Source organism: Alosa pseudoharengus, unplaced genomic scaffold (genome assembly GCF_046254945.1).
Source record: "Alosa pseudoharengus isolate Yale_2024_CS ecotype anadromous, Long Island Sound unplaced genomic scaffold, YU_APseudo_1.1 YU_APseudo_1.1_scf_4, whole genome shotgun sequence".
Classification (NCBI taxonomy): Eukaryota; Metazoa; Chordata; class Actinopteri; order Clupeiformes; family Clupeidae; genus Alosa; species Alosa pseudoharengus.
This window is the reverse complement of record NW_027468774.1, coordinates 3,595,702-3,621,649: the sequence shown is the minus strand read 5'-3', so window position 1 is coordinate 3,621,649 and position 25,948 is coordinate 3,595,702. Positions and strand designations below refer to the sequence as shown.

Below are 25,948 nucleotides of genomic sequence, written 5' to 3'. Positions count from 1 at the left end.
AAACTTTAGTGGTTAGTTTTTTTACTTTACATGAGCCAGCCAAGTCAATGAGCAAAAACTGAACGGCAATTCACCTTAAAGTTGGATTAAAACAAAATGCGCTCCTCCGGCCAGAGACCCAGGAGATCATGCCGAAAATGTACTGAGCTAGAACAGAGGATTTCTACTTTGGAATCAAAGATGCATGCCCTTCCATCAAAGACAGATGAACTACGAGAGGCATCTCATGAAGTGAGTACAGCAATACTGGAAATGCAGAGAATGTAACCCAGCAGTCTAATATCACTGATAATAGAGCAGATGAATGCATCGACCTCACAAAGGGAAATGTGAGTACAGAGCCTTGGCACAGGCAAGGTGCCAGACCAAAAACCAAAAAACGTAATACAAGAACTGTAATTACCTCAACACCAGTAAATTCAGATGTTAACTTCAGGCCTCGTATCAGAAATACAGACAGATCAGCAAACTACTACAGGGCTTGTGGTTCTAAGGGAAGTCCACAGCCCCTAACACTATGGAACAGATTTGAATGCCTCCGGGACGTGAGAGAGAATTGTCCCAGGTAACAGACCCAAAGCAGGCAGCGATCAAACCACAACAATAGAAAGATGGGCACAGACAAGAAGCAGCACTCGACACCTATTCATCCCACAACCCTCGTTCTAGGTGACTCTGCTGTGAGACATATAAATGGGGAAAGGATGATTGTATGTTGTTTCCCAAATGCTTCAGTGTCTGACACAAAAAACAAGCTTGCAGAACTGGTGTCAAAATATGCAACTATCAAGCGCATCATTGTGCATGTTGGAGCAAATGACATCTACAGAGAACAGCTGTATGTCAAAGAAGATTTCAAGGAACTTTTCTCGGCCCTATATGAGCTTGGAATACAAATTTTCATCAGTGGCCCACTCCCAGCAGAGGGAAGCTTTGTATTTTCCAGACTATTCAGTTTAAACACCTGGCTTGCAAAAACATGCTTTTCAGTTGGGATGAATTTTATTGACAATTTTAACCTTTTTTGGAATCGCAGGGAATACTTCAGACCAAATAGCACAGAGCTGAGTTGGACTGGGGCCAAGATCTTAACCGAATACTATCACCTCTCTCTTCTGCACCCAACATTTTTTCTGCCAACCTTTGAGCCGAGCCTCTGATCAGTGGCCATACAGACGGAACAAGCGGATGACATCAACAACTCAGCTAAACCAAAACACTCTGCACAGGCTGAAACAGAGATATGCCCAACCCTCCCTGCTGTGGGGCCCTCTGGTAACCACCCGCTAGCCTCCACTGAAATGCAGACCTTGGAGAAACATAAACGACCAGCTCAATAATGCCCAGCCATGTCCACTGGACAAGATAAGATGGGTGCTGCTAAAATGACTCAAAGTCAATCACTGGCGTCAAACTCCCTGGAATCTCAGCAAACAAATGGATGTGATGAGCATGAGGAGATAGCACCCATCAAAGCTGCTGAGAGGATATCAGAAAGGAAGGGTCATGTTGTAACACCAGTACCAATACCCCTCCCCACCTCCGTCGTCTCCTTGTCACCACAAAGACACAACAACATGGAATACACTACTGGAATACATGCTGAAAGCGGAGCGTCTGCAACAAACTTCCCAGAACCTCAGCAGGCAGATGGAGACTCTGGATCAATTTTCAACCCCAACCTCCTTGATTTCCCATCACGTCCCCACCCAATCAATCTCCCCAGGCCACACAAACCCCCCTAATCTCCCATCACCATCCCCACCCCGTCATCCCACCACCCACTCAAACTCCACAGGATCCCCTGAATACCCATCACCATCCCCACCCAAGCACATGATGTTCCCTGCAAGAATGGAGAGACTGCTACCAGTAGCCATGCAGAGTTTTACTAGCCCAAGATCATTAGCACCAAAGAAGCGAAGGGCACCTCCATTCCCTTGCCCTCCCCGTTTAGAAGGACCTCTTAAGCAGCAGCAACCTCTTAGTTCATTTTCTCAGCCGGCATATAGCATGGAATGTGCAGTGGAAAATACAGATGGCAGCAGCAGGGGACAATTATGATGACTGTACTGCATGATATTCTCAGGGTCCCTGCAATATAAATGGTATTGACAGTAGTTTTGAGAACATGCCTGGACCCAGTAAGCCCATGACATTCTCTATTCCTGTATTGACAAGAAATAGAACACAAATGCATCGAGCTTATAGGGTAAACCAGTCCAATCTCCTACCCGTACCACAACAACCTCAGATTTCCCCCATGGATCATATTTCCCCCTTACAGCAAACACTTACAGCAAAACTAGCACTCCTAAATATCAGATCTCTTTCAAACAAATCATTCTTAATTAATGATCTAATTTGCACACACAACCTTGATTTTTTACTTTTAACTGAGACATGGTTAGATCAAGCAAACAGTGCTGGTACTCTCATCGAATCAGCTCCCCCATTTCAGTTTTTTGAGTGCTACCAGAGCAAATAAAAGAGGTGGGGGGATAGCCACAATTTTCAAGACGTCTTTTCAGTGCAATCAGTCGTCATTCGGTGACTACTTCATTTGAATATCTGTGTGCACGCATTAAGTCTTCTCAGATTTTATTACTGACAATTTACAGGCCTCCAAAACATTCAGCTAAAGTTTTTATTGAAGAGCTAGGTGAACTGCTATCAGTCGTTTGCATAGAGTTTGACTGTCTTATTATATCAGGGGATCTAAACTTGCATGTGGATAATCCTGAAAACAATTATGCCAAGGAATTCATTGCACTAATCGATACTTTCTCCCTAACACAGCATGTACAGGGGCCAACACACTCTCTCTGCCATACCCTCGACCTTGTTATCACAAAGGGTCTCGATGTCTCTACAGCTGTTAAAGACCTGGCCTTATCTGATCATTTCTGCGTGTTCTTTGATGTGTCTATGTCCCCACACACTCAAAACACAGATATGATGGTAAAAAGGAGAATCATAAATGATCAGACAAGTGCTCTCTTTGAGCAAGCACTTTCACTAAACTGTCAGACTCTGTAGAAGACTTATTTGATCACTTTAATGCAAAAATGGCAAACATTATGGATGACATTGCTCCATTACAATTCAAGAAAGTTAAGGACAAACAGAAAGCACCATGGAGGCAAAATCCAGCAGTTAAACTTCTAAAAAGAGAGTGTAGGAAGACTGAAAGAAAATGGCGTAAATACAAACTTCAGATCCACTAGAAATCCATAAACAGATGCTCCGCACATATAACTATGAAATATGCAAAGCAAGACAGTCTTTCTTTTCTAACATTATCAATAGAATAACACTCGTATTCTATTTTCAACTGTTGATAAGTTAACAAATCCCCCCTCACAATTAGCGCCTGAACTTCTCTCAACTAATAAATGCAATGAGTTTTCATCTTTTTTTAAAGATAAAATTGACAAAATCAGACTGAACATATCTGCTCAATTACAAATTCAAAGGTCTCATTCACTGAGAAACCGTTTAATACTTGTTACTTTCGAAATACTATAGCTCACTCCAAGTTGCATATGCATGCTGCACGTGAAAATGATCTTCTACCCCCATTGCCCGCATTAGCCAATGAAAGAAAATACACGGAAAAACAAGCGAATCAGAAAGAGCCCTTCCCAATGACGCCGAAGGGAAACTGATTATTCATGGCCTCGCCCACCTTGGCTTGTGACCGCCTACAGGAAGACTGGAAGATTTTGCGGCTAGGGGATTGTCTCTCTGCAGCTAGTAGGAGCTAACAGCAAGTTGCTAACATGGCGGAAAAATATCGTGCCTGTGTTATTTGTGGCAATAACACATCAATGTTGCATGTCTTGCCGTAGAAACAAGAGTTGAGGAAGAAATGGTTCGGATTTATCGTTGGAACACCACCTCCGAAGTAGTGCAACATTAGTTCTGTGTTCCAATCATTTCGACCACACTCACTGCCTACAGTTAGAAAGTGGTTTTGCATCGATGTTCTGAAAACCTGCTTCTGTACCGTCATGACGATCGACCACCAGCTCACAGGCTGTAAGTACAAACAAACTTTTCCACCTAACGTCTGTTACAAAATAGCATGTTCATATTCTTCACGTTAGCATGCATGAAAAGGGTACAAGCTAGGCTTAGGCTAGCCTATATTACAGGAAGCTACACCACGCACGTAACTGAAGTGTTCTGTTGACGTGTAAAATCAGAGAATGTCTAATAGGAAGGGCTCTGGTAAAATCCATTAGAGGAATATTTGTAATATTGCAAACAACTCATCTATTATATTTTACCACATCTACTTGTGGAACACTGGAGATAGCTTGCGGACCACACTTTGAGTACCACTGCTGTATGTAAATATAATAAAGTTATTTATTGAAAATTGACCTGTTTTGTATATTTGTTTTAGGAGTTTCATCAGTTTTTGTCCCTTTTAAGCTAAAGGTTTATCTTACCTTTCATGCTTCTGTCTCACAGAGGGCCATAGTCGTCATAGTCGAATGTTTAGTGCATTTTGAAGGGAGTATATTATGCTAAGGCTGACTGGTTCTAATCCTGGGTACAGGGTCATAGACAACAGGGGTACTGGTGTTGCCCATTTTTCTAACAACATGAGCAATCCCCTTACGAAAAAGTAGTATAGGAATCTTATAGTATTTGGGACAAAATATTATAGTAATCTTATAGGAATAATTATTATAGGAATAATTGGGACATACTGTAGAAGTACTACTAATAACTATAATATCCTGTAACCGCTATAGTTTTTCTATAGTAGTCTTATAGTACCTATAGTATGTCCAAATACTATAGTATTCCTATAAGATTACTGTAATATTTAGTCCCAAAATACTATAGTATAAGATTCCTATAGTAGGCTACTTTTTTTGTCATACGTGACAGAAAACAACTTGAGTAGGCTAACCTCTGCCAATGTCAGGCTATCAAAGCCATTCTCATTAAGAAGTCTTGCAGCACACATTCTCTGCTTCTAGGCATTCTGGTACTATTCCAGCAAAATATAGCTAGGTAGGTGTGTTTGCATTTAAATCTATATATATATTGGGCTATGACCAAGTGGTCTTTCAATGATAGTATCATGGAATTCAAACCATAACTATCTATTCCGATAGCATTAGCAGGCTAGGTCAGTGGCTGAACTGCATTTAGGGTGCTTACCTGTGTTGTGAAGTAAAATATCTACTAGGAAGATTGCAAAGACTTTTGACTGTGTAAAGAAATAGGTCTTTATTTTAAAACGTTTCCAACTGTTTATTACTTGAAAGCAAGATGACGATTGTCACAAACGTTTACCTCTTTTAGGAGAGATTTTAAGCTGACAGGCAATTGTTACCATTCTATTAAACCAACGTTCACCGACAAACGATCAGGAAGCGGTTCTTCTTCCTACTCGGATACTAGGATCAAACACATGAAGTTGTATCTCCGAAGACATTTTGTGCAACAGTTTTGACTCGAGTTTTAGCCAGGTTTTAGCACTGTAAAGTTGAATATGGAGCATAGCACAGGCAGAATCGGATGAGGACGCACTGCAGGAAGCGTCACAGTACTGTTAGCCAATCAGAGGTGAATTCATTAGCATGTCATTAATATTGATGACTAGAGGCGAAATCCAGTCGTTCCTCCCCGCCCACCTTCCCCACCAAACTAGAACAGCATGAAACAGACGCAGGACAGCATTTTTTTCACAGGGCATTCATCAATACTACAGACCACTGCAAAATTAATGAAAAAACGATGAGATGAGACCTTTCAACAACCTGAACTTCCAGCAACAAACAGAGGGAAACTAAACTTGATGTCAGAGTTCAGCTTGATAGACTACGAAACACTTGAAAAAACGGTACAGAATCTCAGCTCTTCCACATGTGTCAAATGTATCACTGCTGTCTGGCACTTTTCCTAAGTCACTGAAAACAGCTGTTGTAAAGCCACTTCTCAAGAAGAATAACCTGGATGCCTCCATCCTAAACAATTACAGGCCCATATCCAATCTACCTTTTATTGGCAAAATTATTGAAAAAGTAGTCTTTAATCAATTAACCACCTTCCTAACATCAAATGGGTATTTTGATTACTTTCAGTCTGGTTTTCGGGCAAATCACAGCACTGAAACAGCTCTCATTAAAGTTTATGACATACGCCTCAACACAGATTCAGGTAAAACATCAGTCCTAGTGCTACTGGACCTTAGTGCAGCATTTGACACTGTTGGTCACAATATTTTACTACACAGACTAGAACACTGGGTTGGATTTACAGGCATAGTTATCAGCTGGCTAAAATCATACCTACAAGAAAGGAGCTTCTTTGTTGCCATCGGAAACTGTACCTCAACACCAACGTCATCGACCTGTGGTGTTCCCCAGGGGTCAATCTTGGGGCCACTAATATTCAACCTCTATATGCTCCCACTTGTGTTTTAATGTGGGTCTGGCTCGCCAGGCTACTGATTTTACATTTTGTCTGACATTCTTTTTGACATTCAATTTGGAAATTAAAATATTCAGGTAAAATAAAATATATTCCAGACTTTTCAGGGGCCCTCTCCCTCCTTGGGCCCTAGTAATCGGTCCCCCTTTCCCCCCAAGTCTGACGCCCTTGGATGTACATGAAATGACCTTTCTTGTCAAAGCAGGCTATGAATGCAGTTGTTTATTATTTTAAAGGAAATATAAAGGATTGTAATTGGCCTGATGGAAATGTGTTTGGGAGAGGTGCCAGACCATCTGCCAGAGCAAATTAAACATGAACTCTCACTAAAAGGCTAAAAATGATGTAAAGGTTGTCTGTTATTATTTTGTTTTGTATTTCTTTTTTGTTGAACTGTCCTGAATATTTGTCATACACTTGCTTGCAAGGAATGTCTTTATGAAAGTTCCCATCAAAGAAGTTTCCCATAAAAAGGACCATTTTATGGCTTGTGGTGCAGACTCTTTCTGAGCCTGTGGTACTCCATACTTTCTTAAATCAACACAATGTAGTTATTTTACCTTTCTGTGGTGTTATATTCGGTGGAGATGTTGCAGTTGTTAATGATATTGCTGCTGTTGTGGTCATTACTTCAGTTGTTGGTGTTGGCTCTGGAGATGTTTCTGCACTACCTGATGGAGATGTTACAGTTGATGATAAAGGAGGATCGTCCATTGAGGAAAAGGAGGACAATCCTCCCTAAACTTTTCAGGTAAATTAAAGTAATAACATCTACATACATTTAACCAACACACTTATTAAAACAGCAACACATTGATTTTTAAACACAATGTTACTGAAATCTGTCATTTAATAAAAGTTTGCTACAATAATTAAATTATTGTTGAGCTTAGTTTAAGACATTTAATCATAAACCTAGGGTCTATTTTACGGTAGTTAATAAGTTGAAACATTTGATTGAGAACAAAATTAGGTTAATTTGGGGAGATTTTTAAGAGAAGACCATTTGTTTCATTATCACTGAATGGGCTTACAGTGAAAGCTAAGGGGGCAGCTAGCACATCAAAAAACATATGCTATATACCACTGACAATGCTCAAAATATAATTATGCTTCTATGGTAGTGTGGTGCAGGGCTAGAGTGGGACACTTGACTGACAAAATTAAAAGTTCTAGCGGCCCTTAGGTGTGGGGGTGTCATTAAAGTACATCACATGCCTACTACTACACTATCTGTAACAGAGACAGACGGTGATGGGATGCGTCTTTACACGATAGGAGTTAATATAGGAATAGCCTCCCCTGAGCTAATAAAAAATATATATTTTTAATCACCCTGTTGCTGGCATTGGAATCATCTGCGCAGCGCTGCAAGATCGAACGTGCCCGCTGATTTGACGCTATTGGACCAGGAAGCCAGGCAATTTTCTTTCTACAGATACAGGTCTTGTTATAACCTCTCTACAATACTTTGGTTTGTCTGTAGAGACCCTCACCACACTACCACAGAAGTGTAATTATATTTTTAGCATTGTCAGTGGTATAAAATAGCGTTTTTTTACATGCTAGCTGCCCCCTTAGCTTTTACTGTAAGCCCATTCAGTGATAATTCCTCAAAACTCCAGCAATTATCATAATTTTGCTCTCAATCAAAAGTTTTAAATTGTTAACTACCATAAATAGACCCTAGCTTGTTTGTACTCCTGAGTTACACTTTATGCAAATTTGTCCTGATAAGACACCTTAAGATAAGTCAAGCTTTTACTAAATTACGTCAAAATAATCTTACGAGAGTATATAAGATTAACACCCTCACTCTCTGTACACCCCCTACCCCAGCCACATACCTTCCTCTTCTTCTGGAAACTGTGCTGAAGTTGACACAGAAGCAGTTGTTTCTTCACTTCCTGTTGGTGTTGGCTCTGGAGATGTTTCCGCACTACCTGATGGAGATGTTACAGTTGATGATAAAGGAGGATCGTCCATTGGGGAAAAGAAGGACAATCCTCCCTAAACTTTTCAGAGAAATTAAAGTAATAACATCTACATACATTTAACTAACACACTTATTAAAACAACAACAAATTGCTTTTTAAACACAATATCACTGAAATCTGTCATATTCCTGAAAGCAACCTCTACTGAAATGGAAAATTACTGCACGGAGGGTCTTTCTCCTCAAGATCTCTATTATTGCCTATGGGAAATGTACAAAATCCCAGTGGTTTGTGAGTAACATAACATGGGGGTGAATGGCTCGAGGGAAGAAGCTCCTCCATCTAGCCAGAGGTTCTCAAGTCAAGTCAAGTTACTTTATTTTGTCCCCCAATGGGGCAATTTGTTTTGCAGCAGATAGTACAAATCACACACACAGTAAAAGAGGTTGCCTACCTTGCAGGCATATAAAAAACAATAAAAACAGTAAACAGTAAGTCAATAAAAGGAATAAATAAATAAAAAAACAAAAAAGGAGGGGGTGTGTGAGGCTCATCATATCCAAAAGTATGAGTGGGGGTGGGGGTTATCTATGGTTCTTTATAGAATTTAGAAGTAAAATGGCTGCCGGTAAAAAGAGTGTTTATATCTGTTAGTTTTAAAACTGGGGAGTTTAAAGCGTGATCCAGATGGCAGCATCTGAAATTCAGCCTGTAAGGGAACTATCTGACCGGATAGATTCAACCCTTTTTAGCACCTGCTTCTGGTAAAGTTCCTCCAGACCTTTCTGCTTAGAACCTGTGATACAGCTGCTCATCTTAATAACCTTGGAAAGGGAGTTTTTTTGTATACGGTGATGGACCCATACCAGCAGATTAAAGAGAAGGTGACAACTGACTCAACAAAGGACCTATAGAAAAGGGTCATCAAGGTCTTGTCCACATTAAACTTGGCCAGCTTCCTAAGAAGGCAATGCAGGCGCTGATGGCCTTTATTGCAGAGCAAACTAGTATTTAGCTCAAAACACAACTTGTCATCAATAATGGATCCTAAATACTTGTACTCATTAACAACCTCTATTTCCTGACCATTTATGCTAGTTTTCACAATGTTACAGACATTTCGCCTAAAATCAATACACATGTCCTTAGTCTTTAAGGCATTCAGTTCAAGAAAGGAATCCTGACACCATGTTACAAAATGGTCAATGACCGGACCGTGTGAAGTTTCCTCGTTGTTCAGTAAGCTGACAATGACCGTATCATCAGCAAACTTCACAAAGTGTCGGTTATCAGTCACAGAGCGACAGTCATTTGAGTACAGAATGTAGAGGAGGGGGGAGAGAACACACCCCTGCGGTGAGCTAGTTGATGTGAGGGCCGAGTCAGAAAGGTGACCATTGACTCTCACTCGCTGAGATCTATTAGTGAGGAAGTCTAATATCCAGCCCACCAGGTTGGCCTCCAGTTGGAACTGATGCAAGAGCTTCTCAACCAGCAGGTGGGGCTGAATGGTGTTAAAGGCTGACGAGAAGTCCACAAACAGTAGTCTGGCATGGTTTTTATTGCCTTAAAGGTGTTTGAGGATGAGGTTGAGTACTGTTACAGTTGCATCCTGGACCCCTCTATTGAGTCTATATGCAAACTGTAGTGGGTCAAGGAGGTTGTTCGTCCTAAATGTCAGTTCTCTTTTGATCAGATTTATAAAGGACTTATGGGTCTGTAATCATTTAAAATCTTTGGGTGGCTATTCTTTGCAACAGGGACTATAGTTGACTGTTTCCATAAGTCAGGGACCTTCTGTTGGCACAAAGATTGATTAAAAATATAAGTAAAAATTGGGCCTAGCTGTTCTGCACAACAAGAGAGAACACGGCTGCCAATGTTGTCTGGGCCCGGACTTGTTTTGGTTTTACAGTACCTAAAGGTGTTCACAACACTGTACAGAGAAACAGACAGCTGAATGGGACAGGGACAGTAAAGATTGTTTTTGGTCAACAATTTCGCTGCTGAAGTCGTGTTTGTCAAATCTTGAATAAAATTGATTTAGTTCTTGGGCCAGGGATATGTCTGAGGTGAAGCCTTCCAATGCCACATTTTATTTTGTTTTGTCATTTTGACCCACCATTGTTTTAATACTGTCCCATACTGAGCCTAGGAGGTTATTGCTTGTTATTGGTTTGTTTTAGTTTATAGACCCATTTTGCCCTTTTGATTTCACATTTAATCTGCTTTTGGATGCTGTGCAATTCCTGAAGGTTATTTTGTCTGAATGCTAGCTTTTTCTTTCTCAACAAGTCTTTAAGTTGTTTTCTCACCCATGGCTTGTTATTCGGGTACATTTTGACAACAGTTTTAGGAATTACAGTGTCTTTACAATATGCAACCCATGAGCTGACCACTTCAGTCAGTTCATATGTCCCGTGAAGATTTGACAAACTCCTCCCACAAGGTACAGTCCAAACAGCCTTGCAGGGCCACTGTAGCCTCTTCAGACCAGACCTTCACTTGCCTGGTATCCACTTCCCCTCTCTGTAGGCAAGTGTGATATGCTGGTATAAGATGCACGCAGTTGTGATCGGCAGACCCCAGGGGAGGGAGAGGTACAGATTTGTAGGCATTTGATGGAGCCGTAACACTGATCAAGAATCTTCCCGTTTCTGGTTGGGCAAGACACGTATTTATGAAAACATTTGAATATTTTGTTCAGTAAACAATGATTGAAGTCACCTAGAATTAGGTTTGGGGCATCGGGGGACAGTGCCTGTAGTTTCTGAACAGTGCTATGGATTAATTCTAGGGCAGTGCTTTCATTAGCCTTCGGGTGAATGTAAACAACAGTTACGAAAATCTGTGGGAATTCTCTGGGTAGATAGAAGGGGTGCATGGAGACAGAGAGCAGTTCAATGTCTTTTGTACACAGCTTTTCTCTCACTAGTGTTGTTTTGCACCAGCGCTCATTTATGTACAGACACACCCCACCCCCTCGCGACTTGCCAGTGGTCGCTGCGACCCGATCCATGTGAAAAGGCGAACCGAAACCATTCAGTGCAATGCCAGTGTCCGAGTCCGCTTCTCCCAACCATGTTTCCGTCAGGGCCAGGATACAGGCTTCTTTGAATTCATGTTGGTATCGGACATGGGCTTGCAATTCATCCGACTTGTTTCGTAGGGACTGCATGTTAGCAAGGATGATAGAGGGTAGTGGAACGCGTGACAGAGGCCGCCTCGCTCGCTGGCGTAATCCACCTCTCAAGTCAAGTCAAGTCAAGTTTATTTATATAGCGCATTTCATACACAGAGGTCATTCAATGTGCTTTACATAAACAAAACCAAACAATAATAACAAATAAAAGCATAGAAGGGCAATATAGTCAAAGAATTGTTAAAAGGTAAAGATCATAATAAAAAGAAAACATAAAACAAGGTAAAATCATTTAAAAATAAAAAATAATTAGTAAGCAAAACAAAGGCAAAAGTAGTAAAAAAAAAGTAATAAAAGACAAAGTAGAATAATTATCAAGGCAGATTCAGACTTTGTAACTCGGCACAGTTAGCAGAAAGCATCTGAGAACAGTTTGGTCTTAAGTCTAGATTTAAAACTGGCTACAGTTGGGGCCTTTTTGATGTCATCCGAAAGTTGGTTCCACAGCTGAGCCGCATAGCAGCTAAAAGCTGCTTCACCATGTTTAGTTCTAACTGTAGGTTTTACTAGCAGGTTTTTCACCTGGAACCTGAGAGGACGAGAAGGTGTGTACTGCTGAAGCATGTCTGACAAGTATTTAGGTCCTGCTCCATTTACTGATTTATAAACAAGCAATAGTGCTTTAAAGTCAATTCTGTGCCTTACTGGAAGCCAGTGAAAGGACTTAAGAATTGGAGTAATGTGGTCAGTTCTTTTAGTTTTTGTTAGAATCCTAGCTGCTGCATTTTGTATCACCTGAAGCTGTTTAATAGTCTTTTTAGGAAGGCCTGTGAACAGTCCATTGCAGTAATCAACCCTGCTGGAGATAAATGCATGAATGAGTTTTTCTAAGTCATATTTTGACATCAGCCCTCTGAGTTTGGCAATATTTTTGAGGTGGTAAAAAGCTGATTTAGTTATCGCTTTCATGTGGCTGTTGAAATTTAGATCACTGTCAATTAATACACCAAGATTTTTAACAGTATGCCTTCAACCCTTTTGTGCCAAGGAGAGTGGCAACCTTAAGTCTTTCCTCATTTTTACCAAATATAATTACTTCAGTTTTTTCTTTGTTCAGCTGAAGAAAATTTTGAGACATCCAGGTGTTGATTTGTTCTATACACTGACACATAGATTCAAGAGGACCATAGTCGTTTGGTGATAGAGCTAAGTACATTTGTGTGTCATCTCCATAGCTATGATATGAAATCAAATTATTTTGAATGATTTGTCCAAGTGGGAGCATATAGAGGTTGAATAATAGTGGCCCCAAGATCGACCCCTGGGGAACACCACAGGTCAAGGACGTTGGTGTTGAGGTACAGTTTCCGATGGCAACAAAGAAGCTCCTTTCTTGTAGATATGATTTTAGCCAGCTGATAACTATGCCTGTAAATCCAACCCAGTGTTCTAGTCTGTGTAGTAAAATATTGTGATCAACAGTGTCAAATGCTGCTCTAAGGTCCAGTAGCACTAGGACTGATGTTTTACCTGAATCTGTGTTGAGGCGTATGTCATTGGAAACTTTAATGAGAGCTGTTTCAGTGCTGTGATTTGCCCGAAAACCAGACTGAAAGTAATCAAAATACCCATTTGATGTTAGGAAGGTGGTTAATTGATTAAAGACTACTTTTTCAATAATTTTGCCAATAAAAGGTAGATTGGATATGGGCCTGTAATTGTTTAGCATGGAGGCATCCAGGTTATTCTTCTTGAGAAGTGGCTTTACAACAGCTGTTTTCAGTGACTTAGGAAAAGTGCCAGACAGCAGTGATACATTTACAATTTGAAGGACATCCGCCGCTATGAGGTGAAAAACAGTTTTGAAGAAATTGGTAGGCAGAGTGTCTAAGACACATGTGGAAGAGCTGAGATTCTGTACCGTTTTTTCAAGTGTTTCGTAGTCTATCAAGCTGAACTCTGACATCAAGTTTAGTTTCCCTCTGTTTGTTGCTGGAAGTTCAGGTTGTTGAATTTGTAATTGAGCAGATATGTTGAGTCTGATTTTGTCAATTTTACCTTTAAAAAAAAAGATGAAAACTCATTGCATTTATTAGTTGAGAGAAGTTCAGGCGCTAATTGTGAGGGGGGATTTGTTAACTTATCAACAGTTGAAAATAGAATACGAGTGTTATTTGAACTTCTATTGATAATGTTAGAAAAGAAAGACTGTCTTGCTTTGCATATTTCAGAGTTATATGTGCGGAGCATCTCTTTATGGATTTCATAGTGGATCTGAAGTTTGTATTAACGCCATTTTCTTTCAGTCTTCCTACACTCTCTTTTTAGAAGTTTAACTGCTGGATTTTGCCTCCATGGTGCTTTCTGTTTGTCCTTAACTTTCTTGAATTTTAATGGAGCAATGCCATCCATAATGTTTGCCATTTTTGCATTAAAGTGATCAAATAAGTCTTCAGAGTCTGACAGTTGACTTGACTTTAGTGAAAGTGCTTGCTCAAAGAGAGCACTTGTCTGATCATTTATGATTCTCCTTTTTACCATCATATCTGTGTTTTGAGTGTGTGGGGACATAGACACATCAAAGAACACGCAGAAATGATCAGATAAGGCCAGGTCTTTAACAGCTGTAGAGACATCGAGACCCTTTGTGATAACAAGGTCGAGGGTATGGCCGAGAGAGTGTGTTGACCCCTGTACATGCTGTGTTAGGGAGAAAGTATCGATTAGTGCAATGAATTCCTTGGCATAATTGTTTTCAGGATTATCCACATGCAAGTTTAGATCCCCTGATATAATAAGACAGTCAAACTCAATGCAAACAACTGATAGCAGTTCACCTAGCTCTTCAAGAAAAACTTTAGCTGAATGTTTTGGAGGCCTGTAAATTGTCAGTAATAAAATCTGAGGAGAAGACTTAATGCATGCACACAGATATTCAAATGAAGTAAAGTCACCGAATGACGACTGATTGCACTGAAAAGACGTCTTGAAAATTGTGGCTATCCCCCCACCTCTTTTATTTGCTCTGGTAGCACTCAAAAAACTGAAATTTGGGGGAGCTGATTCGATGAGAGTAGCAGCACTGTTTGCTTGATCTAACCATGTCTCAGTTAAAAGTAAAAAATCAAGGTTGTGTGTGCAAATTAGATCATAAATTAAGAATGATTTGTTTGAAAGAGATCTGATATTTAGGAATGCTAGTTTTGCTGTAAGTGTTGGGGAAATATGATCCATGGGGGAAATCTGAGGTTGATGTGGTACGGGTAGGAGATTGGACTGGTTTACCCTATAAGCTCGATGCATTTGTGTTCTATTTCTTGTCAATACAGGAATAGAGAATGTCATGGGCTTACTGGGTCCCGGCATGTTCTCAAAACTACTGTCAGTACCATTTATATTGCAGGGACCCTGAGAATATCATGCAATACAGTCATCATATAATTGTCCCCTGCTGCTGCCATCTGTATTTTCCACTGCACATTCCACTGCACATTCCATGCTATATGCCGGCTGAGAAAATGAACTAAGAGGTTGCTGCTGCTTAAGAGATCCTTCTAAACGGGGAGAGGGAGGGCAAGGGAGTGGAGGTGCCCTTCGCTTCTTTGGTGCTAATGATATTGGGCTAGTAAAACTCTGCATGGCTACTGGTAGCAGTCTCTCCATTCTTGCAGGGAACATCATGTGCTTGGGTGGGGATGGTGATGGGTATTCAGGGGATCCTGTGGAGTTTGAGTGGGTGGTGGGATGACGGAGTGGGGATGGTGATGGGAGATTAGGGGGGTTGGTGTGGCCTGGGGAGTTTGATTGGGTGGGGACGTGATTGGGTGTGGGTGGTGATGGGAAATCAAGGAGGTTGGGGTTGAAAATTGATCCAGAGTCTCCATCTGCCTGCTGAGGTTCTGGGAAGTTTGTTGCAGACGCTCCGCTTTCAGCATGTATTCCAGTAGTGTATTCCATGTTGCTTCCTTGTTCTCCGCCGAGGTGCGTTGGTAGAGCTCCCGCTCGTTCCATATTGGCATTTGATCTCGGCGATGTTCGGGAGGATTAGATCTGGAGGTGGCCTAGAGTTCGCTGGTTGATCGAACAGGTAGTCCCGGCTGTATAAAATCCGAGACTGAGAGGTGCCGCACCAGGCCTCAGTCCATTTCATCCATAGTGGTGAATGTGAGAGAGTATAGTGGTGTATTATAGTGGTGTATGTGAGAGAGTATAGTGGTGTATGTGAGAGAGTATAGTAGTATAGAGTATAGTCACCAGGCCTCAGTCCATTTCATTCCCAGACAGCACACATACATCTGCCCGATGTCGGATTCAGATCAGCATGGAATCCTCCCATATAATAATGTCGCAGGGGTATCGGCCTGAAGTCGCTTCCATGTATGTTGGCTTTTGATCGTTCCTACTATCCAAAGCAGATTCCGCTATCTGTTTTTTTTAAGCCCAGCTTCCATGTATGTTGGCTTTTGATCGTCCCTACTACCCAAAGCAGCAGGGATGGATTACTGCACGGGCCTACCGGGCCCAGGCCCAGGGGCCCAAGGGGTCAAGGGGCCCTGAAGCCCAAGCCTTTGCATGGAATCATTGCCTCAATATCAACAAATCAGGATGTAGGCTATGAATCTGATTGAATTTAGTATTGGCCATCCCCAAAATGCACCAGAATACAGGAAATCACATCAAACAAGTTAAAAATGTTCTGGGGGAGGACCCCCAAACCCCCCTCCCACATATACGACAATTAGTGGGGGGCCCTTAATACATCTGGGCCCAGGGGCCCGAAAGTTCATAATCCGCCCATGCAAAGCAGATCCCGCTATCTGTTTTTTTTTACCCCAGCTTCCATGTATGTTGGCTTTTGATCTTTCCTACCAGAGGTGGGACCAAGTCACTGTTTGGCAAGTCACAAGTAAGTCCCAAGTCTTAGCAGTCAAGTCCAGGTCAAGTCCCAAGTAAATTCAGAGAAGGGCAAGTCGAGTCCAAGTCCAAGTCACATCAAAGCCAAGTCGAGTCCAAGTCCAAGTCCTGAACAAGTCATCAGGTACTCTTCACTTAATAATGCCATTATTAGACTATCGATCATAATTTTAGCACTTCCATCTAATCCACAGTATTTTTTGTTTATAAATACAGATTAAAATATGTTCAATGTTTCTGTCTTGTAATCTTTTACGACATATGCATGCGCATACCTGTGTAATATACACATGTGCATACCTGAGTAATCTGTAAACAGATAGCTACATAACACTCAGCACAGCTGCAAATATATATATTGTTTTTCCAAATTGCGGAGCCCACTGTAAGGATGAGTAATAATTTGACTGATGGCAGTTCACTGCGCTAGGCCACAGATTTGCCTGCAAACAATTTATTAGGCTGTCTGGCAGTGGCGACTCATAAGGGAAGCCAAGGTCAACACTTATATTATTTAAAAGATAATAATGACAGTAATTTTGTTTTAAAGTATTCATTTCTTAAGAAATACTACACATTTGATGCTGTTTATCTCATTTGTAAATGGTGCACTGTCATTTTAAGCCCATTGGGTCATTGTGTGCCACTGTCCACACGTTCTCATAATGATCTTTTTTTACCAGCTCCGTTCAAATATAGCCTATGGCTAGTCCACAAACTCAAACATTGTTTGTGCCACATGTATAGCTGGATCTCATAGTTTATAACAGTACAGTAGGCTAGTGAGAACCGGATAAATTCACAATCTCCTCTAATCTCGTATTTGTTGCCTTCACGATTTCCTTTTATATGTTTCTTATATTTAAAAGAAGATATCAATCATCATCAACAATGACAAGCCAGCTGGAACTTACTCATTTTCTCTCCCTCTCGTGCGTGCTTAGATGCGTTCTCAATTAAATGCAGTAGGCTAGCATAAGTTCAAGTTGGATCTTAATGGAGAGGACTCGAAAAGTATCAACTTTATGTAACATGCTGTTGGTGCTTTTTGACATTAAACGTTCTCTAACAAGAGTGCAAATCAGTTTGCAGTAAAGCTAGTAGTGATTGGCTAAATGTTGGTCCTTCCTCTGTCTCTTGGTGCCCTACACACAGTGCGTAACGCGTGTGGGGGTAGCGGCAGTACTGTACTGTGCTCTGGCCGCTTGTCTCCGCTATTTTTTATTTTTTTTTTAGTCGCGGGAAAGCGTCTGTGGGGTGACTGGTCCACGATCAGGAAATTTAGTTTTTGATTCGAGACATGTCAAGTCATCACAAGTCAAAGAGGCAAAGTCCGAGTCAAGTCTCAAGTGAATAGTATTCAAGTCCAAGTCGAGTCGCAAGTCATGCCGAATTTTATCAAGTCAAGTCTGAAGTCATTAAAATCATGACTCGAGTCTGACTCGAGTCCAAGTCATGTGACTCCAGTCCACATGTCTGGTTCCTACTACCCAACGCAGATCCCGCTCTATCTGTTCTTTTTTTGCGTGTGTAGCAGGCAGCCAGGCATGTCAGATCAGCCTCCTGGAGCAGCAATTTTCAGGTTGGTAAATTCACTCATGTAAATTGTCAGAAAATAGGCATTGTGTCAATTGTATGACTGTTTATATTTGCCTGCTAGGCTAAGCCATAACTTGGTGTACATTACTTTATAAAGAGCTGTTTTGGGGTAATTACAACTTCGTTGTGAACTAATTCACTTTAGCTAGTTGAGCTAACACCGGAAAATATGTTAAACCTAGCTAGCGGCTATGGCGAAATGTTAACACTACAGCATCCATGATTACCGGTACAAGGACAGCAATATGCTTGGGTGTAAGAATAGCAAGTTATTATTTGACCGTGAGACTTAACCCAGGAAAGGCTGTCGTTTTTGTATGGAGAGGAGTGGGAGCTAGGCTATTAGCTAACGTTACTGTCTTGGCTGAGCCAGAGCCCGTCTACGTCCCTTATTAGACATTCTCTGGCTGAGCTAACCTGCTGGTCGTGTCATCATAACGCCTTTGCACAGATATGCATCAGCCGAAGTTCCCAAAGCAAATATAGGCTACGTTTCAGTCCCAACTTTCTCTAGACACTTCCAGAGTTCGTGTTTTGGCCGGCGTTAGCGCGCTAGCCAAGTAACCGCATTAGCTCTGCTTGATTGAAATATCAGCTGAGGTAATTCTAATGGGTTTGAAATCTATTTCTCCGAGCTCGGTAGTGGTTCTCTGCATCTATGAAAATTCATTAACAGCAATCAGTAAGGGTAACGTTAGACTTTAAAGATGAAAGTGTTGCGGTGAATTAATTGTTGTTTTTGTCTCTTGCAGGAGAAGAACCTGATTTTTGGGGGAACATTTTCTAACAGCATTTTTTCATCATTCAGACTTTTTTAAACATTCAATAAAATTAATTGAAAATATTTCTGCCATCTTTCTTGTGTCTAATCTAATCATTTATAGCCTAGTGTAAAATGTGCAATCTCAAATTCCGACCTAAATAAATAAAGGTCGTATAAGCCGGGGGTGGTCATAGCTTTGATAAGTCGTTGAAACATTGGCTCATTGTCGTTTTCGATGATTTGCCGACATCCCAGCGATGTCTTGCCAATGACCAAACGATGAGTCGTTGAAACATTGGCTCATTGTCGTTTTCGATGATTTGCCGACATCCCGGCGATGTCTTGCCAATGAGCAAACGCTTCCTATGCGATGTCTTCTAGACTGTAATGGCATTCATCGGCCCGACATCGGTAAGATTTATGTGTGCCGTCTGGGTTGTAACCGGTCAGGAAAAACGATCGCTGCAGGGCTAATCATGCGTTGAAGTGGCAGATACGCGTTAGAAACTGCGATCGGATATGAAAGAGCACTCAAATAACTTACAAAATACAAACAAACAGACAACCATCACCCAACTATGCTGCCGATCGCTGTGTGCGCATGCGCCCCCTAGGTTAAGTGCCTTCATCAGTGAACCAATCAGTGGAGCTGACTGTGCTACTGATATCCAATCAAAAATTCAGGGGAACTGTCCTGTTTCAGAAGTTGTCATACTACAGGAAAGACAAGCATATGGGGATCAAAAATCAACTAGGTTAAGGGGCAAATCACTAGCGACACCTGCTGACGATGGAATACCAGAGACATTCTAATGAGGAGACACAGCACTCAAAAAATCCTTAATAGAAATGCATGGGGTTAGTTTGTAAAGCCAATATGGCAGTTGTCTACACATATCCTGTCCCTTCCGCGGCTAAAGAGTCAACATGTGAATACATTGTGCCAATCATTTGGTGTGTTGTGAATACATCGTTCCAATCGTGTTGTGATCTCGCTGCCGGAGCAAGGTTGGTGTCGTGAAGCCTTACACACCCACATCTCTGTCAAAATAAGTGGCCAAAAAGCATTGCAATATGGCCGCCGAGTGGAGGGGCTTGCCCAAAAGGACTTTGGGAATACCACCACAAAGACATCATACCCAAGTAGCTCCTGCAATTCCTGCTTGTAGCAAAGCATCTTTGATGTTTATCTCACCAGGTAGTTAAAAACCTTATACCAGGTGTGACACTTATTTTCATATGAAAAAAAATCTAGTTGGTATTGTTTTTAGTATAAAGAGACTTGCCTATCGCTTTCTCGTAAAGTTATTTGACTTAAAGGTTGTATCAGCTATGGCAGGCTTAAACATAAATGATCACACTCATCTAATCTTTTCTCACGATCCGCTAGCTGCCCGCCCCATAGGCAAGCAATCAAAAAACGTGTCTCTGTAGGCAGCCTAGGCTCTAAGATCTGCCCACAAAAACAATTGCTACCAACAAGTGCTACCAACCACTCAAAAGCTAACTAAATAGCATTCCAACCGATAACCGACGAGATGTGCGTTTAGGAGAGCACGGGAGGGAGGGGGAGGGAGTAGCGAGCTACCTCTCTGTTTTGTTTGAAGGTCAACAGCAGTAACGTCACCCGCAATCGTTGATACAACCTTTAATTTAATAAGAGTTTGCTACAATAATTAAATTATAGTTGAGCTTAGTTTAAGACATTTCATCATCAAAAATATGACTTACAGGCCCTTTTATTTCTGCACATACTGTAGCGTAGCCTACCTGAGCTACAGTAGGTAAGATTATAGTTTTACTATTGGCTTGTCACTGTTATGTTATTTTTTTTATGTTATTTTATGTTATTTTTTTTACATGCTAGCTGCCCCCATAGCTTTTACTGTACTGTAAGCCCATTCAGTGATAACACCTCAAAACTCCAGCAATTATCATAATTTTTTTAACTTGTTAACCATAAATAGACCCTATCTGTTTGCACTCCTGAGTTACACTTTAAGGAAATTTGTCCTGATAAAACACCTTAAAATAAGTCAAGCTCTTACTAAATCAAGTCAAAATAATCTTACGAGAGTATATAAGATTAATAACACTTGGTTAAATTTGATTTGCCATTAAATCATATCTAGATGCATAAATGTGGGCTTAACACCCATCACTCTCTGTACACCCCCCACCCCAGCCACATACCTTCCTCTTCTTCTGGAAACTGTGCTAATAAGACAAGACAGACAACAAAACAAATAAAAAGTAAAATATATATATATATATATATTTAAAAAGTGGGAAAAGTGATGTTAAAATTAGTCCAATTTCCAAACCAGCTGAAAAATGTCCAAGGGCAATGATGATCCGTGAAAACTGCGCACAGAGCTGTGTCTTCACATGCAACGGCAACAAAGTTCTTTAGCAACTGACCAACCCGGTGAATTAACTGGCAGTCTCGAAATAACGTTAACGTTAGGTCCTAGGCCTTGTAGACTGCAGTCTGGAGATCACTGGAAGCACAGTCTGAAGTAGTGGGCGATCGTGTAGATGGACTTTTAACAGCGACCGTTTGTTGCTCCGTGAGATTGCAGCTCTTCACCGTTGACGTTAGTCTGCAGTTGGCATGGCAGCTCGCAGGTCAGCAACAGCTCGGCGGCGACGGCAGATCTTTCGCAGAGTAGCCTAGGTCCAGCTGTCCCGAGAGATCCCCTCGACCAGACAGTGAAGTGCAGCACCGCTCACGGATGGATGGAAGGATGTCCGATGCCCAGCTAGCTTCTAGGCAAAAGCTAGCCATAGCCAGCTCCCAATGGACAAACGTCAACGACATCAGCTGACTTAGAAGCAGTAAAAAGGACTAAGAATAACACGAAAAAACTATTAAAAAAAATAACGTAAATAAATAGGGAAAACATTTAACTAGACAAACCAATACAAAAAATAAACATGACATTACATAAAATTACGAACATTACATAAAAACAAACAAAAACATGACGCCAGACGGAGCGGCGTGTCTCGCCAGCGTCCCCGTAACCTAGCCTAGGTAAATGTACAAAATCCCAGTGGTTTGTGAGTAACATAACATGGGGTTAAAGGTTTGAGGGAAGAAGCTCCTCTGTCTAGCTAGAGGTTCTAGGTCAGTGGTCCCCAAACTTTTTCTTCCGAGGGCCAGCTCACTATGCCTGGCTCTAAGAGAGGGCCAGAGACTCGGAGTATATCAACCATAAATACCTTAGTGCTGTGAACAACAGCAGTCTACCTTAGTTGAATATTCCATTACATTTAATCATAGGGTACTGCAATTTAATACCATTGCTAGCTGTGTTTATGTTGCCACCATGCCATATCAGTGTAAAATGTAGCTCAAATGAAATAATACTAATAAAAAGACTGTTCGTTTTGCTTTGCATACATAGCTCAAGTTGTGAACAAGCAATATCCTACAAATAATTTAAAGTTATCAAACTAGGCAGTTTTATGAAGTGCTGGCAAACACATCTGAAATTACGACCATTCTAACTTTCACTCACCTGATGAGAACTTTAAACTCTGTATGAACATTTGAACATGTGAATAAAAAATAGAAATAATTATCCCAGAAATATTACTTGAATAGAAGTTAGTTAGTTATTAACAAATAATTGATAAACGTTTAGAATACTTTGAGCACTGATGCAGTCAGCATAGGCCTCTTACATTGTTTGCAGGTAGGCCTACATTTCATTCCGTTTTCGATGGCAAATGCGAAACAGCGCCAAAACAACCACCAGTGGACAAAAGGAGTATTACATGTGTACTAATGGGGAAATTACGGAGGTTATAGTTTGACGATGTACTCCCGTGCGGGCCAGATGCTATATACCACGGACATGTTTTGGGGGGCCACCCAAAATGAGTTGGCGGGCCGTATTTGGCCCGCGGGCCGTAGTTTGGGGATCACTGTTCTAGGTTAAGTGCCTTCATCAGTGAACCAATCAACAGAGCTGACTGTGCTGACACTCTGTGTACACCCCCCAACTCAGCCGCATACCTTCCACTTCTTCTAGAAACTGCCACAGTGCTGAAGTTGACACAGAAGCAGTTGTTTCTTCACTTCCTGTTGGTGTTGGCTCTGGAGATGTTTCCGCACTACCTGATGGAGATGTTACAGTTGATGATAAAGGAGGATCGTCCATTGGGGAAAAGAAGGACAATCCTCCCTAAACTTTTCAGATAAATTAAAGTAATAACATCTACATACATTTAACCAACACACTTATTAAAACAACAACAAATTGCTTTTTAAACACAATGTCACTGAAATCTGTCAAATTCCTGCAAGTGACATCTGCCTTAATGGAAAATTACTGCACGGAGGGTCTTCCTCCTCAAGATCTCTATTATTGCCTATATGGTAAATGTACCAAATCCCAGTGGTTTGTGAGTAACATAACATGGGGGTGAATGGCGTGAGGGAGGAAGCTCCTCCGTCTAGCCAGAGGTTCTAGGTTAAGCGCCTTCATCAGTGAACCAATCAGTGGAGCTGACTGTGCTGCCAATATCCAATCAGAACTGTACTGTGTCAGAATTTGTCATCCTGCAAGAAAGATGAGCATATGGGGATGCGGACATTCACAACGTCCCTAATTGGTTCCCAACGTCATGTTCTCTAGCGGACGTCACCAGGACGTTATTTACGTCCGGAGCAAGTTCTCCTATGTGATGTCCAGTGTCCTTTTGGGGACGTCCCCGTTAAGTCCCTCGGTGTCGTCTGCATTGGGTCATTTCAAAAACATCCCAAGGACGTCCTTGTGTGGGCCCGACAATAACGTTATGCCGGGGACATCAAGAGGACGTTTGTTTGCCAAGTGCACACGAGGCCATGGGAGAGCTCTGGCTGCACGCTGCAGCATGTGCGACTTCACATGTAACACCTCATTACGTAGCAACACTGAGTTCAGCTCAGGTTCAGCTACACTAGAGTTCTCAACGGGTCGGGTCGGCCCGACAACCCCGACGGGACCCGCAGGTTCGGGCCGGGTTCGGGTCGAAAATATAAGCAAATGACTCGGGTCGGGTCGGACCTCGGGCTTAATCTTTTCTGCTCAGTGAAAAAAAAAAGCTGCTGTTCACCGTAAAGAAAGTCTGCTGCTGCGTGCAATGTGCATCATGAAGGGGCAGGGGCAGACCTGCCGCTGTGTGCACGCCTTTAGCCTGGAGAAGAAGATGGAGTTGGTGAAAAGTAGGCTAAACTTGCCACAGGTGAATTCACCGTCGCTACTACAGGAGTGGGAAAATCAGGTCTGGAAAGTGTTTGGAGTGGTGCTGGATTCTGATGGAAATTCTACAGGTTATGTGCAATGCTCAAAATGCAAGGTGCTGATGAAATATGTGACCCTGCAAGGCGAAACCAGTCGCTTTGGTAAAATTTTCAAAATTAAGTTATTGTGCTCATATGAACGGCCATAAACTAAGCTTGTATATGTATATCGAGGGTATTGCAAAAAGTAGGCTATCGCTAAGATTACCGCATCCAAAGTTGCCATGGTTCATCCGTCACGATACGCCAGAAGAAGAGAAAATCACTGTTTTAAGTAGGCTAAATTGTCACGCTATGTGTTGAATCTTCACCTAAATAAAGTCAGAGTTTAACAGTCGAAACGTAGCCTATGTTTTACGTCGGGCCGGGTTTGGGCAGATAATTCATGTTGATGTGTCGGGTTACATCGGGTCCGGGCTTTAAAAGCCACGGGCCGGGTCGGGTCGGGTTGTAATTTTCAGGCCCGTTGAGAACTCTAAGCTACACAGCATTCGGAAAAAGTACACCATTGGTGGCCACCGATGAAAGTAAGTATCGGAACGTCACATATTACCAACCGTCCCGTATGTCCAATCTCTTACGTGTTTGTGTCACTTAATATTCATTTCTATACAAACCAAGATGGCGGATTCCTAAAGAAACGCAAGCACCCACATAATAAGTGTATCTAATTTTAGCTACACTTGTAAGGCTGCGTGTACAAATCCGCTTGGAGCTCCAGTGGAATTTTGAATTGCGACGAGAATTCTGGCTAATCGTTGATGTGCCGTGAGAAGGTTGGGAATATGCACCCACCAGCCCAGCACTAAACTCTAGACTCCAACCAAACTAGATTTTGTTCAAATCTACACACCTATGGCTACTGAAAAATGTAAGGTTCATTTATCAAATGTTATTTTGAAGTATTAAAAAACATCTTTGTTTTAGAATTTTCGAACGAAATGGTTGGTAATTAGTAGGTTTACGAACATGTTTGGCATGTTAGCAGGTTAGCAGCTAATGAGCTAATAAGCTAACCTCTAGCAGGTTAGCAGCTCATTGGCCGACCTTAGTCTACGAAAAATCCCTATATGACTGCTTCGCTAGAGGCGGTCATAATTATTATTATGCTTAATGTAGGCTATTTGAATTAATGTTAAACTAATGATAAAGTAATGTTTATTGATGTTGTAAGTGGCTTTGGACAAAAGCATCTGCCAAGACAAAGGCTTATTGCAGGGACATGAACATCATGTTTCATTAGTTAAGACAAGGGCCGCGCACCCAGCTATGGACATGAGAAACCATGGAGTGGTTGCACACTCAAAGGAAGCCTAGGTTGTATACATGGCATATAATAACATGAAACAACTTGCCAGTAAAACAAAGATTTTTCATAAACAGATCTGACAAAGCTTACTCAGTGCCAACATGAAGACACACAGTGGAAGTGAATTCATCATTGTCTGTTTTTATTTCCTTATCCAGATCTTGAGGCCTGCACCTGTGGAAATACAAGATTATTTAGATTTTCTGTTTGTTTTACTAACTGCACTGGGATACCTTCTTAGAGTAGCAGTTGACATGGACTATCAGTATGCAGGACTATCAAGATAATTTGATATTATAGCCTACTTATTTAAGTTTTAAAGCTTCATTTCACACATAAATATTTTTTTTTATTAAATTATTACATCTGTCTTCAATATTAGGGAAATCATATGTTAATAAGCCTAGGTGTAGAAACTGTTTCATTACAATCTGGTGAAAAAGAAAATCTGTGTGTGGTGTGGATATGCTTCCAACATCACTGTAAACCAGACATCTCAACCTGCAAAAAGCTAATCTGGGTACCCAGAAGGTCG

General features: G+C 41.3%; 1 protein-coding gene across 2 annotated transcripts in view; it reads right to left on the bottom strand.

The window, feature by feature from the left end:
* The window catches only part of LOC143103138 (uncharacterized), a 39,108-nt gene that overhangs the window by 2,481 nt on the left and 10,679 nt on the right, over nucleotides 1–25,948 (bottom strand). For both annotated transcript variants that reach the window (XM_076266936.1, XM_076266937.1), the window contains 4 exons: nucleotides 25,504–25,587; nucleotides 22,836–22,937; nucleotides 8,304–8,399; nucleotides 7,017–7,127 (listed from right to left, as the gene is read on the bottom strand). In XM_076266936.1, coding sequence (XP_076123051.1) covers nucleotides 7,017–7,127; nucleotides 8,304–8,399; nucleotides 22,836–22,937; nucleotides 25,504–25,546 — 352 coding nt within the window. In that variant the 5' untranslated portion in view covers nucleotides 25,547–25,587. The remainder of the gene's footprint in view (nucleotides 1–7,016; nucleotides 7,128–8,303; nucleotides 8,400–22,835; nucleotides 22,938–25,503; nucleotides 25,588–25,948) is intronic.